Raw genomic sequence first — 18,798 nt, 5'->3', positions numbered from 1 at the left:
AAGGACAGTTTGTAGTTCAGTCAATAGTTTGCTTCCCCTACACCAAACGTCTTTCTCTCCCACAAGTACACCAGCCCCTTTGCACCAGGACCAGTGTCTGCAAGGTCTGCAAAGCCCCACTCCCCTGGATTCAGATGGTTGGCTCTTTCTTGTGGTTTACGTTTTGGCCCAAATATCATCCCCCAGAAAGGTCTTCCTAGACCCCTCCCCACCCCATCCAAATAGCCATCATCGTCCTATTTTCTTCATGACGTTACTCCACACTCTATGGACTTCTATTTATATTATCTATGGACTTCTGTTTAGGGCTTCTCCCCCCACCGAACAGAAGGTAAGTAAGCTCCATAAGGGTAGAGGCCCTGGCTGTCCGACCACAGCATGCACTTAAGAGGACCTCGCAGGGGGATTAGTGAAGGGAATCTCTTATGCTTTCACATTCAATGTTTTGAATCATCCTATCTCCTCTCTGATTTCATGACATGGCTTTTCCTAAAGGGGTCCGTGGCATTTCTTACAAGTGAAAAACTAAAGTCACCTTTAATTATTCCTTAGAAATTCCTCAAGTGCTTTTGACATTAGTGAATGGTCTTGAGGCCTTGCACGTCTGGGGAGGGGAGTACCTAGATGGCCGTGACCCCTTCAAGGAGAAATCTGGGCCCTGGATCATTTCCAAGACTCATTCCAGAAACAAGCTTTACACATAAGAGATGGGATTGCTGAAGTTATAAATAAAAATTCATTAAACTCAGTCATATTACAAACATACTGAAAAAAGTTCCTATTTAAAAGGAGCCACAGCAAAATGTTTTTATAAAGGGCAAAACTGTTATACTGAATGATCACCCCTTAATTAACGGGTGCTATCAATGTGTGTTTGCATAGGTTACACTTTCTTGAAGCAGGCTACATGGATGTGACAGTCCTGGAAATTAACTCCCTTTGAATACATATTATGGTATTCCAGAGGATGATCAACTCTGCCTATGGAGAAAATTTAATTAGTTGGAAATAATAGACAGATCGTTTCTTCTGACAGACGTATCTGTAAACATGGCTCCCTTTTCCGGGTAGAAGAAACAGTGAAAAATTCTCCTCCATTCATTCCTAAACAGTGACATGTTATAGAGAATGGGGTTCAGGGCTGAGTTGGCAAATGTGAAGGCCACCACCCAGAAGAAGAGGGAAGGCCAGATGACCAGGTCTTGCTTGAAGTTCTGGATCAAGATGAGGAGGATGGTGATGATGATGGGGCTCCACATGATGAAGAAGGAGATCATGAGCAGGAAGAGGGTACGGAAGAGCCGGAAGTCCTGCTGGGACACACGGATGTGGTGGTTCTCCGAGTAAGCTAGATTCACCGTGAGCCTCTTCCTTGACGCCTTCGTGATCTGCAGAGACACAAAACAGAGCCAGACCACCATTTACTGAAGGATGTTGGGGGGTTCGATTTTGGAGGAGCAAAGTATCCATCCTTGGAATCTGCCATCCTTGCTGCCCTGGGACAATTTGGTTTTGGGACTTTGGGTCGGGAGCACGTGTCTCAGTAGCCTGGCAGCTGCCTGAACTCAGGATGCTCTAGGGAAGTGGGGGAACTGGCCGACCCCCCTTCCCCGGAAAGAAGGCAGAAAGTCATCCATATCGTAAATAGAGTTGATGCAGAGAAGTGAAAAGGCTGAACTGGACGGTCTAGAAGGGAAATAAGTGAACAGAAGCACATTGCTATGATCTGAATGCATCCCCCCGCCGTGGTATTTTGTGATGGCAGCCCAAACCAGTAAGATGCACATCTTCCCTTGTATTTCTTTTCTTTTCTTTTTGAAAAAGATAAGTAAGTAAATGTATAAAAGCAGTATGTACAAAAGCAGTACAAACTCAACCAATATGATACTGACGCAGGTCAAATTAAAAATGTTAGGTCTGGGGGCGCCTGGGTGGCTCACTGGGTTAAAGCCTCTGCTTTCAGCTCAGGTCATGATCTCAGGGTCCTGGGATCAAGCACCGCATCGGGCTCTCTACTCAGCAGGGAGCCTGCTTCCCATCGCCCCCCACCCCCGGCCTCTCTGCCTGCCTCTCTGCCTATTTGTGATCTCTGTCTGTCAAATAAATAAATAAATAAATAAATCTTTAAATAAAAATAAAAATAAAAATGTTAGGTCTGTGGCCTCTTGTACTCTTCATTTCCACTGGCTGGAAAAGACCAGTGACCAGGGTCCTGAATGTCCTTCTGGAAGTGATCTGCTCTCACACACATGCCTGGCCATAGGAACACCCATGTCTGCACTTCTGCTTTGCACACTCATGGGACCAAGCCACGCACCCAATTCTTAACCCTTCTTGTTCACTCATCAGCGTATATTGGTGCTCCTTCCATATCTGACCAGAGAGAAGGCCCCTCATTCCTGTTATCTTGTCAGTGGTTACAAAGGTTCCAGAGTCTGGCTGTACCAGGATTTATCCAGACCCCTACTGATGGGCATTTTATTTATTTTGCCTTTTTTAGGGGAAAGGGTACTGGATAAAATGGCAGCACACACCCCTGTCCATTTCCCCTCCCCTCCGGGTTGTCGGGTGACACAGGGGCAGTGGAGATGGCATGAGGGTATGGCCAGTCGGGCAGAAAGTGTGCACTGAACCCCCACATTTGGTTCCTCTCCTTTACAGGAAAAATTGAAATGGATCCTAGTCTTGCCACAGGCCCTCAACGTGCGGGCAATGGAAGGCTGATGGAGATAGGAGGTTGCTCATTTGCTAAGACAGCTGTGGCCAGGAATCAGCCTGAAAATGATGCCTGGGGTGTGGGCCATTTGGGAATGATTACCTGATCAGTGGGATCTGTTGGCACCACCCCCAGCTACATGGAGATCGACCCACAGAAGGGGACTGTCCCCTCACAGGGGTGGTCACGTAAGGGACGATTCCAACAGCGGCCTCATCGTTTGTGCTGTCCACATGGCTTGGCCAAAAGACTAGAGTTCCTCATACAGTGTCTTAGACATATTTTGGGGGGTGATGTTGATGTAAATTCCTATTTATCGAGCACTTACTATGTGCCAGGCCCTGTACATATCAGTTCTGTGACAGAGGTGCTTTGATGATCCTGATTTTACAGAGGAGAAAACAGAGCCTCAAAGAGGTTGAGGAACCTGCCCAGCCGTACCCAGCGAAGCAGTCACAAAGCTGGGTTTCAAAGCTGGGCCGTCTGACTCATGACCCATGCTCTTAATCTTAAACTAGCTCCTTCCTACCCTCTACTATTTCCGTCAATGGAAATCCTCCTGCCTGACCTACAGCTGCAAGCTTTAATGCCAGCAAGACCGAGAAGGCTTCCTGGTTCATCTCCCACGTGGCATCCCGCCATGCTTTGTTTCACGTACTCACGTGGCCCTTGCCATGTGACCTGTGTCATGTGGTCAACGCTGCCACGTCATGGCTACCTCTGACCACCAGCGGACTACAGGCTCCCTGGGAGCTAGGCCACCTTGGGGCTTCTGTGACCCGGGGTTCCAGCAAGTGTCTGACAGTGACTGCGAGCAGACCGGAGAAATGGGCTGACTCACTGTCTGAGTGGGTAAGTGGTTGGGTCTGTTTTTAGCGATGATTGATGCTTCCATTTCCTCTGCCTGTGATTCCCACAGCTTTCAGGGAGTGAGAAGAAAATGGGCTTATTATAATCCGGTGTGGCTCCTTGCTGCTCCCCTCCCCACATTTGATGATGAGACTAGTTAACTTTTACCCAGGCTTTAAAATGTCTTGTCATTGCACAGAACACTTCATGTGTTTTAGGAGAAATTCAATGTTCGACTAACTTGAGGGTTAACTTTAATCCTTAAAACAGGCCTATGGGGTAGGTTCTGTCATTGCCCCATTTTGGAGACAAGAGATGGAGGCTCTGAGATGTGAGGGCTCATGGTCAAGGGCGGGGCAGGGAAGCACACCTCAGGGGGTGGTGTCTGAGCTCTTCTCTGTGGGGCTTCGGGGAGAGAGGACAGTGTTCCCAGGAATGTGGTCCGTGGCCACCATGTCCAAGTCACCAGGCAAGTGCCTGGGCCCCTGTCAGATGCTCACTTTTGTGGGTCTGAGTGGGCCCGAAAATTGCACTTCTCACAAACTCCCAGGTGGTCCTGCTGACTAAAACAATTTAGGACGACAGATTTGGGATTTTCTCCCAGTTCTTTGAAGTGTCACTTTGTAAACTGTCCTTTTGAGACACACTGCCTTCACACCCATGTGAGGGTCCAAAGGGAAACTTCTCTCCACCTCACATCTCTGCCACTCCGTGCCTCCACACCATGGTTGCCAACAAGTGGGTGCAGGGAGACGTGGGTCCCCACTAACACGGCTCAGGCCCAGGGGGTCGGCCCTCCTTCGGGGGCTCCTGTGTGAGGGCCGGATGTGGAGAAGGGGCTGCATGTTCACAACCTAACACCTTCATGTTTAGCTAAAACGGAGTTCCTTTCCCAGGTAAGCCCTGAGATGGGGAGGGTTGTCCGCTTCAAGCCAGACACTCACTTGGCAAACATTTACTGTGCCCCTACCATGTGTCACGTACTCTTACAGGTGCTGCACAGTCAGCAAGAAAGTAGGGAGCCCTGTCCACCCTGCTTTCCATTCTAGGGTATACATGGAGAATGAGGAGGGGGAACAAGAATTGTACAAACGGCCCAGGACTAGAAGCATCTCATCTCGCCATGGCAGTGGTTGGTTGCTGGGGGACAATGTAAACCAAGCTCCAAGAGCTAGCAGGGACCACCTCACTGAAGGCACTTGGGAGTGACCAGGAGACTAGTACTCTGGGAAAGTATTGATTGGAAAAATCCACCAAAGGTTGTATAGCACACTTGAGTCATGAGGAAAGAGGAAGGAGGGAAGGCAGAAGGGTGGGTAACGCGGCCCTGAGCTGGTGGAGCAGCTCCGGAAGGAAGAGCCCTGCTGAGGCCTGCTCTCAGTCCTTGCATCGGGCAGAAGCAGCCCCCCGGGGCAGGGACGTTAGAGCAGTATTCCCCAAAGGAGATCCACAGGCCAACAGTGCAGAGAGATGCTCTGTGGGGAAAGGGGGTCCGTGGTCGGATTTGGCAGCGCTGCCTCCTCTATTCCTGTGTTGGAGACTCTCAAAGTACGTGAGCCTCATGGAGCCCCTCAGAAGTCCTGCAGTGAAGAAACCCATTTAGCCCTGATCAATCAGCATTTCCCAAACTCACGGGGTCATGGACCCCTTTTTTAACATCCAGCAGCCCATGGCACTCTAGAGAGGGCTTTCGGGGAGATGCTGCTTTAGAGGAATAAAAGATCAGGGTGACTTTAAAAAGGCACTACTCAGGCCCATACATGGAAACCGAGTCAGAGGCCATACTGACAGGTGAGAGGAGGGAAAGGGGTGGCGGGTAGAGTTACGTGTCCTCTGGCTTCTGATGATTTGCTAGTTGTGTCTCTAGGAAAACAGCTGACTAACACTGATGTTCAATTCATTTTACAGAGTTACGATCTTGATAGAAGAATCTCAGCTGAAAAGCTGATCCGATGTTTCTGAGTTATGAGTATCTTCAGTGGGAGAAAGGTGGGAGCAATGAGGGCCCGTGCAGACACTCCATCCATCTGGCAGCTTACCTGTTTCCAAGTTCCCTGCCTGGGAAACCCACAAGTCCAAAGCTGGGACAAACAGCACAGTCCCCCCGGGAAACAGGCAATAGTAAGTTTGGCTGGTGGGGTGGAAGGTAAATTTTTTTAAGTCTTCTATTTGCATTGGTGTGATTTTCAAAATCACAATGCTAGATCTCTTTCCAATTAAAGGCTAGCAGCCTGTTCAAATTTTTATCATATCTACACCCTCATTTTATTGTGTTAAACAATCCACTGAGGCCTATCTAGCTCGACAAAACTGACGCCCACAGTAGTTAAATGACTTGCCTAAGGTCACACACTGATAAAGCTTGGACTAGGATCAGGGTCTTAGGACTTTTTGTTCAGTGATCTTCCCTCTGTGCAAAAAGACACAGTACCATAGGCCCTTTCAGTGTGACCCAAAGTCTGTGTCTTCCTCATTCAGCGAGTGTTTACGGAGTGTCTACAACGAATAAGCCAGGCTCTGTGCTAGTCATGCAGCTATAGCAGGAAACAAAACAAAGTCTCGGTCCTCATGGAGTTGTAGTCTAATGAGCAAAACGGATGCTTTACAAATAAATACACATAAATGGAATACAACAGGGGTTGTAAGTCCACTGAAGAGAAATAAATCTAGTAAAGGACTAGAGAGTGATGAGGAGGGTTTCTGGGGAAGAGCCTTTTGAGCAGAGACCTTCTAGAGCAGGGGAGTGGCCCACACAGAAATTGGGGGAATAGAGATAGAAGAGAGGAAATCACAGGTGCAAAGGTCCTGAGGCAGTCATGTGTTGGCATATATGAGGAAGAGCAGTGTCTCTGACCTGTCTCCCAACAATCCTGCACGATCTGAGCCATTGCCATTCTGCAGATGAGGGAGCTGAGGTTCACAGAAAGTATCTTGCCAAAGGCCACACAGCAAGGACTCAAAAACCCAGGTATTAAAAGAGCCCTTTCTTGTCTCCCTGTCTGCCTTTTGTGGCCCTTTCCTCTTCCCTCTCCTTCCCCTCATTCACTTCCTACCTCTGCAGGGCACTCAAGGGTTTGCTGTGTGTTTTCATGCTGAGTTCCAGCACCACTCCCTTCAGAGTACCAGGGGTTCATAGCATTGAGCAACAGTGCCATTGTCCATCTGCCCCTCCCCTTCCCGGGTTAAAGCTCCTTCTGGATCAAGAATGTGACCTGCTCACTCTTGACCAATCTCCACTCCCCACCAACACACTGAATAGAATAGCTCCTTAGCAAACGTCTGAGGAATTAAAGTGTTGGACCCTGGGGCCAGACTGCTCAAGTGTAAATCCTGATCCTGGGGCTTTTACGCTGTGTGACCTTGGTCAAGTTACTCAGCCTCTCTGTGCATTGGTTTCCTCATCTGTAATTCTTAACAGGATTAAATGAATTTGTTCCTAACACATTGTAAGTATTTCATAAATATTTGTTAAATAATTTTTAAAGAATTCATTCTAAAGTCTATCTTCCTCTTCCCCTTACTCCTTTTCTTTTAAGGTATGACAGCTCGTACTGACATAGCATTCACACATGTTGGGTCCTCATTGCAAGCATGTTACAGACCTTAACTCCAGGCCTGAATCTGCCTCATACCCTTGAGCAAGCCCCAGGCTCGGTGTCACTGAAACGGATCACAAGTCAACGGGTGGGGAAGAGTCTAGAGAAGAGCATGGCAGGCCATCTCCCACAGGACCCAGAATCAGCAGACCTGGATGGAGCTTGGCCTAGTTTTGGGTTCTGAGCATTTAAGAAGCTTACAGATCCTCAGCTACAAAGAAAGGGCCATAAAAGTGCCCAGAGAGCAAGGCAAGACCTACAAGGCCCCACTTCAATAAGTTCATTTGCCAGATGACCTGTAATATGCGATAAAAACTGAGATTCAACAACTATAAACCTCCAAGAGGACTCAAGGTTTTGCATTAAACCTTCTGAGATGAGCATGAACACACGCCGTTTGCCTGCGCCGTGTGAATGGGCTGCATCCAGAGGTGGGAGCCAGGCCGGCAAGGTCCCCTCCATTGTCCCTGGACATACTCACTCTTCAAAGGTAGAGATCACTTCCTGGTTCAGCGTACTTTGGAAAAGCGCCTTCTCTGGAAGTGTGGGGTAGCAATTGGGAAGAAGCATCTGGTAATGTTCTGTTTCTCATTTTGTTTCTGGGAGCTGCTTCTAGGAGTGAGGTCAGTTTGTGAGCTGTGCCTATATGCTGGGTATGCTTTCCTGGATGTATGTTATACTGCAGTGAAAAGTTTTTAGACATGTACATTCTCCATCACTATACTGCTGTTTGTAATGGGATATCAAGGGACTCAACGCAAAGCCCATAAAATAAATTATGTCACATCGTACAGTGGAACACCATGAAGCCATTAAAAATAATGAGGCAGAGATATAAAAACAAATATGGACAGATATTGCAATCTGGTGTTAAGCCGGAAAAGGAAATTACAAATAGTGTTATCTCAACTCTGAAACAAACATTGTTTTGAACCATGACATATGTTTGCTATTTGACCATTTTATATGGTTTATCATATATATGTAACATATATACACACATGGCATCAAAGCATGTATATAGGTAAGTTTGTAAGAAAAATAACCTGAAAATGTACTTTGAACTGTTAATAGTGGGAGTAGATGTTTACTTTCTGCATTATACATCTCTATATGTCTTTAATTTTTTATAATGAGCTTTGTATTACTCTAGTGGTCAGCAAAATAATAAAAATCTTAATAGCAGTCACAAAAATATCACTTAAAAAAAACACACACACAAAAAAACTCTTGCCCCACAGTGTTGCAGAGGGGCGGACCTGGGCAGGAAGCCAGGACTGGACTGGCGTGAACGCTAAGGTAACTTCCGACCTGGCAGGCCGGTTCTGTCTAAAACATCCCAGCCTCAGCAGAGTTCAGCTGTGGTGCTCGAGACACACATACCTGTAAAATTTTGGAGTAGCTGATCACAATGAGCAATCCTGGCACCAAGAAGTTCAAAGTTGCAAAGGACACATCCCAGGAGATTTCTCCGGCAATGCTGGGCCAAACCAGTGTGCAAATCGCAATCTCCTGTCACAAAAAGGAGGAGAACGTCATTTCCATGGTGGCTACTTATTTGGTTGTAGCTCAGTCCCAGTAGGAGGGTACCTGACACCATTACACTGGTGTTAGCACGATGCAGCTAGGATGACAGCAGAGCTCAGCATCCCCTCCCCTGCCCCCACAAACAAGCTACGAATCACTTCTCTCCAACCCTCAGAATAACCACAGTCATTATGCCCATTCTCCAGGAGATGCAGCTGAATCCCGGCGTCACACACTGTTAACAGCTCAAGTTAGTTCCTGGGCAGGACTCCAGCCCCAGTGCTCTTTCCACTTGCCTGGACTAAGGGGCCAAGAGCCCTTGAGCCTTCTCTGCCAAGTCCCTCATTTTACAAATCACAACCTGAGCCCTAAGAGGTTACATAGATTGGAAGTGACATGCTGCGCACAAGCATAGAGAAACAGGCACAGGGTTGCAATGCAGTCCACTGCGACTGCCAAAGGCACCAGAAACAATGTTAAGGCATGAAGGTTCATTTAAAGGACGTGGAAATGTCTAAAATGTGTCTAGCTGCATCAAAGAAAGCCGCGGCTCATCCCAGGACAATACTGAGGCCCAGTCTTGGAAGCTCTATCCTCATGGGTCTCTCCCAAACAGAGTGGCACAGTACAGCCCCACACAGGTCTCCGGCATTCAAGATGGAAAACTACCAGAATGGGGCTGAAAGTCCTGGTTGGTGATCTTGCTGCTGTCAGTATGTTGTGAATTTAAGAGTTTGACACTAATTACCAACCTCAAAACATGTGGGGACCTTATTACATAATTATCAGGAGCCGCCACAACAATTTCCTCAAAGAATAAATAGGTCAACCAAAAGAGATCTGTCTGTCTCTCCTCCCAAACACAAATTTCCCATGTCGGCTTGACTGTAGGAATAAAACTATATAGAAATCAAGTTGTCCTAAACATGTCTAACACATAGAACAGGCTTTCAAGAGCACATCCTGTGTAAAAAGAGCACATTACTGACTTCTGGTGGACAAGGCATCTTAATGAATTATAGTTGTGGGATTTACTCATTCATTCAGCCAACATGTGTTGAGCCCTAAGCAAGGGCAAAGAACTTTTGTCAGAGACATCATAACTGGGTGCTCAAACTCAAAAACAAACAAAGAGGCCCTTCTTTTCCGGTACGGTATTAACAGAAAATAGTAAGTCTGATATTCACCGAGCGTTTATTCTATGCTAGGAAGCACTTTACATACATTATCTCATTGAAGGTTCACAACAACCATATTGAAATGCATGTTATTATTTTTCCCATTACACAGAGGAGAAAACTAAGGCTTAGAAACCTCTTCCTAAACCAAGAGCCTAAGACACTAAAGGTGTAGTTCTTTTTAATCATATAATATCTTCCCCAGAGAGCTAAGTGGTTATAAAAGAAATCCAGGGACCTACCAAGAAAACTCTTAAGGCAAGTCAAGGAGGGAAGAATGCTTTAATCGTATTTGTACCTTGAGAGGGGGATGAGAATGTTGCTTCCTTTTCCTATCTCATTTAGATGGTTCAAAAATGTACTAGTAAATCCAAAAACGTGTTCCTCCATCCCCATCCCCACTGTCCATGCCTGAGGGGACAAAGTGCATTAGATCTCTCCCCATTGTGGTGACTGGAAAGAAATGTGTGTCTCTCAAGGAACTTCTGAGTACTGGCAGTGTGGTGATTATCTTGAGATGATCTCTGCCCACCATGCCCTCAGTCTGCTACGCTGGTGGGCAACACGGACCAGCAAATACACTGAAGCAGCAGTCAGAAGAGACGGATGCCAGCCCTGAATGTGCCTTGGTCTCTGATTTTTATACTTGAGCTAGGAAAATGTACAGGGAGGGCAGAAAAACAGACCCCAGAGCCGTTTCTTAAAACCCCCAAAGGCTTCCACCACTTTCCAAAAGCCTTCTTCAAAATGTCTGCTGAAATCTCTCCAGGCTTAACAGGATTTTGTAGAATGTGTAACAATAGAGCCAGATGTTCTCCCTATGGTAGGAACAAAGAAGTCGATCCCCAAACACTCTGCCTGTATTAGCCCCGGGCTGCTGAGGAAAATGCGTAGGTGTGAATTGACAGACACCTATGCACACATCCCTGCCCAGGCCCACACACGTGTGCGTAGACAAAAGACTGAAAGGATACCTTCTGGAAAATTAAGTGTCCATTTCTAGGTAGGACTCATTATTTTTGCTCTTTTGGCTTATCTGAATTTTCTAGAATGTGCCCATATTAACTTAGAAAAAAAATGGCGGTAAAAGTCCATTTTTAAAAGAAATGAGGGTCAGACGTTAAACACAGATTACCATGCCAGTTTAGCAAACCTAACCAGCTATTCTTTCAAGAAAAACAAGGAACTCATCCAGGAAGTTCCCCCAGTTTCATGACTGATGAAGACGCTCCTTTACCGTCATGGAACTCACTCCAGGCACAGAGTGTGAGAAGGAAGTAAGATACGAATTTTGCACAGCAACCCCGTGTGTGACGGAAGAGACGGTGTGGCTGGCCCGTGTGGACTTGAATGACGGATTTATAGGCTCTTTAGAAAGCTATATATGGTATGAAGTGCAGTGTTTATTCTCATTAGAAAATCTAACAACAGGCACCAGGCCCACAGTCAGAGAGCTGGCCTGGTATTATAATTCTGTTTTTGTGGGAAAATCTGACTTATGTTATTTTGATCCTACGTATTCTCTCCTGAGCTGTAACTTAGGAGGTAGCGTGCCCGTAAGTCGGCTATGGAAGGTGGAGACGTGAATCTTATAATATTCTCTATACTTTTCCTGCACATTTGAAATGCTTCCTGATTTTAAAAAAGGAAATTTGAAACCCAAAGGGCGAGGCCTGCTTTGTTGCTGAGCTACAGAAGCAGGGCTAGCCAACTCAATGGCTGTCCTTTAATTGGTTTGTTCAACCACTCCTGACTCGAGCCCTGGTGTCTGCACCGCTGTGAGGCCACAGTGAGAATGGGCAAGGTGAGGCCCCTGCCCTCAAGGGGGGCCTGATGTGCTCAGGGAGAGAGAGAATCGTAAGAAACTTCAATATAGGGCAGCGAGCCCCAGTGCCCAGAGCTACCGGGGACAGGTGAGCACAGTCACAGAGGACAGCACCAATCCGCAGGGGTTGTGTCCGCTGTGCCTGGAGGGATGGGGCTTCAGTCAGAAGAACAAGGAGGCTGGAGCTCAGCGTTGGGACCAGGAGGGAGGAAGGCAGAAGGCCACATACAAGGGTGAAGTGTGGTTAAGGGTGACTTGTATCCCCAGCCCAACCTCTACCTCCTCCTGGCAATCTCATCCATTTCCATGGCTTCTTTTCCAAGACACTGCTGCTTTTTCCAGCCCTGTCTTCTCCTGAACCCCAGACTGGCCCCTGTGCCCTGAGGACATCTCTGAGGGATGCCTCACAGGCATGTCAAGCTCTGATGTCCCACCCCAGAAGGCTCCGTCTCCCACCATCACTGACTCGGGGCATGGAGTCACCATTCCCTATGCTGCCAGCAACCTGAGTGTGGGCTTTCTGTTGTCTCCTTCCTCCCTCCCCACTCAGAGAGAACCTTTAAGTTCTGCCCTACTAGCTATCCAACAGACCCCTGTATCTCAGTCTCGCTGGCGTACCCCTCCCAGTCCAGGCCGTCTCTCACCTCATAAGTCCAAACTCCCTCAAGGGGCATACCTGGCCTTCTCCATCTGGCCCCACCACCCTTCCAGCACCATGTCTTGCCAATACATGGGTTGTCATGCCTGCAATGTCCCTCCAATTCCCGACATCCATGGGGATAGCCAACTGCCTTTCATCTTCATCCGCAGCTAAGATATCACTCATTCTCTTCTAAGAAGACTCCCCTGTGGATGGGGCATCTATCTCTAGGCACTGCTCAAATGCGGACCCCTCTCCACCCTGGCTGACTTATTTGAAATGCCACCTGATGCCAGCTGTTTCCTGTCAGCTCCTCTAATGATGCTTCTCGGAGTAATCCTGAGGATCCCTTTGTAAATCATTCTCCCTGTTCCACCTCTTCGAACAAAATGGAGGACTTCAAGATCACTTTAAGGAAGTGGGAAACCCAGTGAATATCCCCTTTCCTACCAGCTTCCCAACAGAAATGGAAGAATTTATCAATGCAAGAGAGGAACTTTCTTGTGTCTTAAAGGTATCCTCTAATAATACCAAAGGCAAGCAAACTGTGTTTCTCTCCTCAGCCAATTCACACTCAGCAGAGACACGATGGCGTTCTGGCCTGGTATTAAATTGGAGCAGGCAGAGCTGTAAGACAGAGGGCTCCTAAGGAAGTATGAACTTGCGGGAAAAGTCATGGGGAGAAAGACAGCCCCGGGCTAAATTCTAGTTCCGTCTCTTGCCTGCTCTGTGACTTCAGGCATTTCCCTCTTCGGAAAATGAACATACCAACACCTATTCATAGGGTTTCTGTGAGAACCAAACTGGGCCAGGGTCTGAGACCACCAACATTGTCGATCCATGCACCTCCTTGAACAGGATGCCATCTTGGTCATGTGACTCGTGGTGCGGGCAGCGGGGAGGGGTGCTCGGTAAATGTTTATGCAGTGAACAGGCAGCACATTCTGGCCAGGGTGGACAGTCCCCCCAACCTGCCAATGAGGGTCAGTGCCCTAGCAGAGCCACAGCACACAGGGGCAGGAATCCTGTTGGAACAGGCTGAGTTAAGCTGGCTGAGATGTCTCTGTTGCTAGAATGTGCCCACCCTCCTAAAATGGCAGTCTATTATTTTCCGGCAGTCAGAAGAATTACACCATTTAAAGAATGTTTAAAGTATTTATAACCAAAGATAAGGAAACTAATAATAGCTACCAATTCTTGAGTGCTTAACTCTGTATGTGCCAGGCGTTGGCCCACTCATTGAATCCTGGTCCCCACGGCAATTCTATAAGGCTCTACTGTCATCATGCCCATTCTGCAAACAAGGAAAGGAAGATACAGAGGTGGGGAGCACTTGTCTCTGTCACACAGCTCCTAAATGCCAGAGATGGGATTTAGACTCAGAATGCTGGACTCCAAAGCCCACACTCTGAATACGGAATTAGCTAGCATTTTTAGCATGTCTATCATTTCATCCTCCCTACAGGGAAGATTGAGGGAGGCTGGTCACCCTGGACTGGGAGGCACCCACTGCCCAAATGGACGAAGGTACTCATGTTCCCGTTTTGGGGAGCTGGGGCACTAAACTGGCAGAAAGCTCTGTGAGGCACTGTTTCCCTAGCCCACGCTCCTCAAGAGGAGGCGGCCAGTGTGTGCTTGAGGTTACAGAGTTCCCTCAGCCGGTGGTTTGAGTCGGAAAGAGTCCCCCATCAAAAAACCTCTGTATTTAGTGTCCAAGTAGGAAGGGGCGGGCAGAATCTTCAGATAGGAAGCTGGGAATAGAGGATTAAGAAAACAAGCTTTTGCTAATTTTAAATGTGAGACTCTCTTCAGTCTAGCCTAGATCCTTCTGTCTCTCTTTTTTTTTTTAATGGCCACACTCTTTTTTTTTTCTTTCCCTGTTTCTCATTCTTTTTAACTTATTTCTTCAATCCCTGAGCCTCAGTTTGCTCACCTATAAAATGAATTGTTTCCTCCATGCTCAGGTCACAGCCCTTGAGGAACTGGGCAGTTTTTCCGTTTCTTGGTTTATTGGCAGGTGCATGTGTTGGGAAAAGACAAAGAGGATGGAGAGTTCAAAAGGACCATCTAGTTTTTTTCATGACAAGCTCCCTTGCTCCATCTCTACTAATTTCAGGGCCAACGGATTGCGGCCAACTCACCTAGCTCTCAGTCTCCTGAGATGCTTCTGAAGTGCTCTCCCAGTGGCTTTGCCCAATCCCTCCCCAAAGGCTCTATGACCAAGAAGATGTTTCTGCATTAATACAAGAGGGGTCTGCATGCCCGCTCCAAGGGAGAACCATGACATAAGTCTCCATGGAAGCCCCTCACAGCTCAGTTCTGGTCATCTGGGGAGTGCCGTCGGGGACTCCGACCATGCAGACACCCTACCAGAGGTAAAATACAGAGTTACAAAACAGGGCAGTTCCTCCATCTGAGCGAAGGCCTTCTCGCTCAAACCACCACCTGTGTCCACGTAGGCAAGCAGTTTTAGTCTGGGAGGGGACAAGGGCCTCACGTTTTACTGCTATTTGCCAGTTAAGTCTAAGGGTACCTAAACTAAAACAGTTGTAAAAGGGAGAAGCGCAAGGTACATGTCTGGGAACCTAAGATATCCTGAAGATATATTCTATTTGATCTTTAATTTCCTGAGTGTCATTTTTTTTTCTGTAAGGAAAGAAAAAAAATGGGGAAAAGTCCCTCAAGTTCTGTGAAAAATACAGAAACGCTGTTATTCAGTGAGAGAATAACTTAAAAAATCAAAAGACTGATGGCAAAACCTAGCCTCCAGCTGATCCAGTGGGTCTGGGGTGAGGCCTGGTCTTACATTTATTTTTGAAGCATCTGAGTGACCCACTTTGATTCTCTAGTACATCTGGGCTGAGGAGGACAGGATTGCCCACTAGGTTAGGGCCCTTGGTCTGCTATGCTGATGGCACCCTGATGGGCAAGCTTGGCAATGGGCACGCTCAGCTGAACCCCGCCATCCTGGCCCCCACTTGAGGGGGCATGGCCACAGGCGTCCATGTTCTTTGATCAAGTGCCACAGGCCTGACATGGTTCCTGCCTATTAGTCATTCAAGGCCTTAAAACAAAACAAAACAAAACAATCAAACAAAAACCCCACAATGTATTCCATGCAAAAAGTAAACAATTAGGAAAGAGGCTTTTAGGTCTGATTTGTGTTAAAAAGAGAGAGAAGAGAGAGAGAGACCGCTTACATGGGATGCAGACTTCTCCTCACATGCCATTAAAAGGCTTGTGTAAGAGACAGGTCTGGGAGACCCCCAGAGAAGCCCACATCTGCATCAATGCCCCAGAGCACATACCCAGGAAGGCATCCTGTGCTCAGACTACACCCACCTCTGCAGCAGGAAATCTTCCTCCAGGTCACATCTCACCTCCCTTCCTATCTTCCTACCTTCTCACTTCCTTCTGGTCACTGTGCAGGCCTGTCCTTGGAACTGTGGTTTGTGACAGTTTTGCTCAGGCCAGAAAACCAGTGAGTTGTAGAGAAAGGGAGGGGTGGGAAAACCAGCTTAGGGGCAACCCCTGGAGAGGCTGAGCCCAGAGCAGGACTCACACCTGCCTTTATAAAGGGCGCACAGACTTATGTTCTTTCTCTGTCCCTCCCTATGAGGCACAGAAAACCTAGCCCACTGGGAAGACAGCCAGAACCCTGGCCACTGTCCACCCGGCCGGCCCCGCGGTGCCGCATCCAGGACTGAATCTCGGCACACAAACTCCGCAACAGCGCAGTGGGGCAGCTACAGGAACAGACGGGACCACAATTTTGGACCGTGATTCTGGACTGCCCAACCCGAGTAGACCCAAGCCAATGTCATGCACTGCCCAGAGAACTTTTTTTTTTTTAAGGTCATGGACCCCCACAATGATCCTAACGACAACTCTGAACACACAGCTCAGAAGAAAGCTCATCTCCCAGCCTCCGGAATCTGCCGAACATTTGGGCGCTCAGGATGCTCTGAAGCCACCCACCATGCAAGGCTCCAGGCAAGATCCTGTGATGTAGTCCAATCCTTCTATCTCGCAGTTGGAAGAGCTGAGGCCCCGGGAAAGTATTACAACACCCCTAGTGGCAGCATCGGGTCTGGGGCCCCTGGGTCTCTGCTGCCCTTTCTCTCTGGCTCTGCTCCGGGGTTCTCAAAGCAGGACCCTCACCCAGCCAAGGCTGAATGTGCAGAGCAGGCTCTCAGCCCCTCCTCGCACTTAGGATGAGATGTCCTGAGCAAGTCATTATGAGCTTCCTCATACATCAAGTGGATGTGCTAGTCCGAGCACGCTAGCACCCATCCTGAGAGAGAACAAATTTCAATATACGCGAGTGCCATTAGCCAGCCATTCCGGATCCTCGAAGTTCCATCTGGTTGGCTCCTACACTCCCCCCTATTGCACTAACCTCAACATAAAGAGCGCACTTTGCAGGCATTTGGGGAACTCTATTTACAAGGCTTTGAAGGGCCTTTACGGGACCTAAGTCGCTGCAGTGAAATTCAAGAGCTAAAACTTCAGAGCACTGGGCACAGGGATACAACGATTAAACGCAACAAATTGCCTGTTCTCGTTCTGTTGTTTTTGGTTACTCATTGCCCCAGGTCATCGCTTCCGTGGGATCCGCGCTCGCCAGCCCGCCCCACACACCTGCCTGGCGCGCACCGCCCGGCGCTCACCTGGTCCTGGCCGGAGGGCCGCTGGGGGACAACGCGGAAGAAGACGCAGAGGGGTAGAGCGGACAGTGCCGAGTAGCCCCAGATAAGCTCCAGAAGCGCGGCCCTCGCCCGCCGCCCCAGACCCAGCATGCCGCGCTGCAGGCGAACGATGCACACCATGCGCTCCAGGCTGACGGCCGCCAGGGTGAGGATGGTGACGCTGCCGCTCAAGCTCATCACGTAGAAGAGCAGGTGGCAGGCGACCGGGCCCAGCAGCCAGGCCTCGGTCCATCGCACGGCCAGCACGGGCGGGATGGCGCTGGTGAACAGCAGGTCGGCGCAGAAAAGGTTGAGCACCAGGCAGGCGGTGTTGCCGCGGCGCCGTCGGCGCGCCACCAGCACCAAGGCGCACACGTTGCCCAACAGCGACACCGCAAAGATGAGCGCCAGCACGACCGTCTCCACAGCGGTCAGCACCAGCCAGTGGTCGCCCTTGACGTCGGAGAAGAATGGGAAGCGGGTGCGGTTGGCCCGCTCCAGGCTGCGCGGGGATCCGGTGCCCGCCGCCTGCGCGCACTCAGGGGACATGCCGGGCGCCCGGGCGGCCCGCAGCCGTCTGCGAGCGCGCTCATCTGGGAGGCGACTGAGCGCCAAGGCGGGGAAAGAGGGAGGGAGGCGGTTGCGACATCTCCCCTCTGGCCCCCTCCCGCCGCGGGAGCGCCGGCGCTGGGCGTTGCGCACTGAGCCCGGGGCGCGCGGGAACGAGGAAGTGCCAGGCGTCGCGCTGGAAACACCCGGGCTAGGCGGTGGCCTCACGCCCTGGGACTCATTGGGGAGAGCTGGAGGGGCCGGGAAACCCCACCTAGAGAAACCCCTGGAGACCCAGCAGGGCCTCCCCAGTTTTTGTCGTCCTCCAAGGGTACCCTGTGTGTGAAACCCTTAATGCATTGAAGTAAAATTGATTTAGGAGTGTCAGAGCTGGACTTTGGAGATCATTTGGGAGATCCGTGTTGTTCTGACTTATCAAAGAAGCCCTATCTAGGGGACTGGGGGTAGATTCCAAAGCACTTTGCAATGGGCCCAGATATTTTGGGGGGAGAGGGAATCGTTTATCATTGCTTAGTAACATGTGACCTTGGCTAGATTATTTTATTTCTCCTTTCCCCAGGTTTTTTTTTTTCCATCTATAAAATGGGAATAAAATATCTCATAGGTAATTGCAAGGATCATATAAAGAGATGAACACTGGGCACATAGTAATTGCTCCTGAAATATCATCAATTATTAGTTACTATAATAAAAATGTATGTACATTTTGCATTCTGAACAACGAGCAAGGATGCAAAAATGCTTTCACATAAAAAGAGTGAGGTCCCAAAAATCTTGAATAAGCTTGGCACCCCAGAAAGACAGACATTCCACACTTTTCAGACTGACACACAAGCTGTGAATGTGTCTGAGACACCGTGATTTGAGAACCACTGGGCAATCCAGTCCCCTTACAGATAAGGAAACAGGCATAGGGAGAAGCCGCTTGTCCAACCAAGCTGGTCCCTGGGTAGTGATAAGAGCAGTGCCATCCCCTACCCTGTATCTTTCCACCACCCCCACAGTGTCTAGTTTTCTGTTATAGTCAGTTAGGCAGTATGAGAAAGAAAAATGTGCTTGTGGCCCTAGACCCAGTGACACTTCCCTGGCCGGCCACCTCCCCCACCACCCCCCTCCCCTTTGCCATACTCCCAGGCCTCTCCCAGCGGCACCTTAGGTCTGTGTATTTATTCAGGGCTTGGCACACCAGCCTGAGGTGCTGCCTGAGGA

General features: G+C 48.8%; 1 protein-coding gene across 1 annotated transcript; it reads right to left on the bottom strand.

Moving 5' to 3' along the window:
* Positions 1 to 717: 717 nt before the first annotated feature.
* FFAR4 (free fatty acid receptor 4) lies at positions 718 to 17,634 on the bottom strand. Its single transcript, XM_047703152.1, has 3 exons — positions 17,002 to 17,634; positions 8,545 to 8,673; positions 718 to 1,388 (listed from the first exon to the last, which is right to left on the bottom strand). Exons 1-3 carry the CDS (start codon positions 17,566 to 17,568, stop codon positions 999 to 1,001), a joined length of 1,086 nt encoding a protein of 361 aa, XP_047559108.1. The 5' UTR covers positions 17,569 to 17,634; the 3' UTR covers positions 718 to 998.
* Between the last annotated feature and the right edge of the window lie 1,164 nt (positions 17,635 to 18,798).

Source organism: Lutra lutra, chromosome 14 (assembly GCF_902655055.1).
Source record: "Lutra lutra chromosome 14, mLutLut1.2, whole genome shotgun sequence".
Taxonomy (NCBI): Eukaryota; Metazoa; Chordata; class Mammalia; order Carnivora; family Mustelidae; genus Lutra; species Lutra lutra.
Note: the sequence above shows the minus strand (reverse complement) of the source record. Positions and strands in the feature narration are given on the sequence as shown.

Bases quoted from the DNA above. Each gene is read 5' to 3' on its own strand.
- FFAR4 (XM_047703152.1), bottom strand. From the start codon at position 17,568: ATGTCCCCTGAGTGCGCGCAGGCGGCGGGCACCGGATCCCCGCGCAGC. The intron at 8,674-17,001 runs GTGAGCGCCGGG...TTTTTGTGACAG, and splicing joins GGCCCTCCGGCCAGGACCAG to GAGATTGCGATTTGCACACT. The intron at 1,389-8,544 runs GTATGTGTGTCT...GTGTCTCTGCAG, and splicing joins GCTACTCCAAAATTTTACAG to ATCACGAAGGCGTCAAGGAA.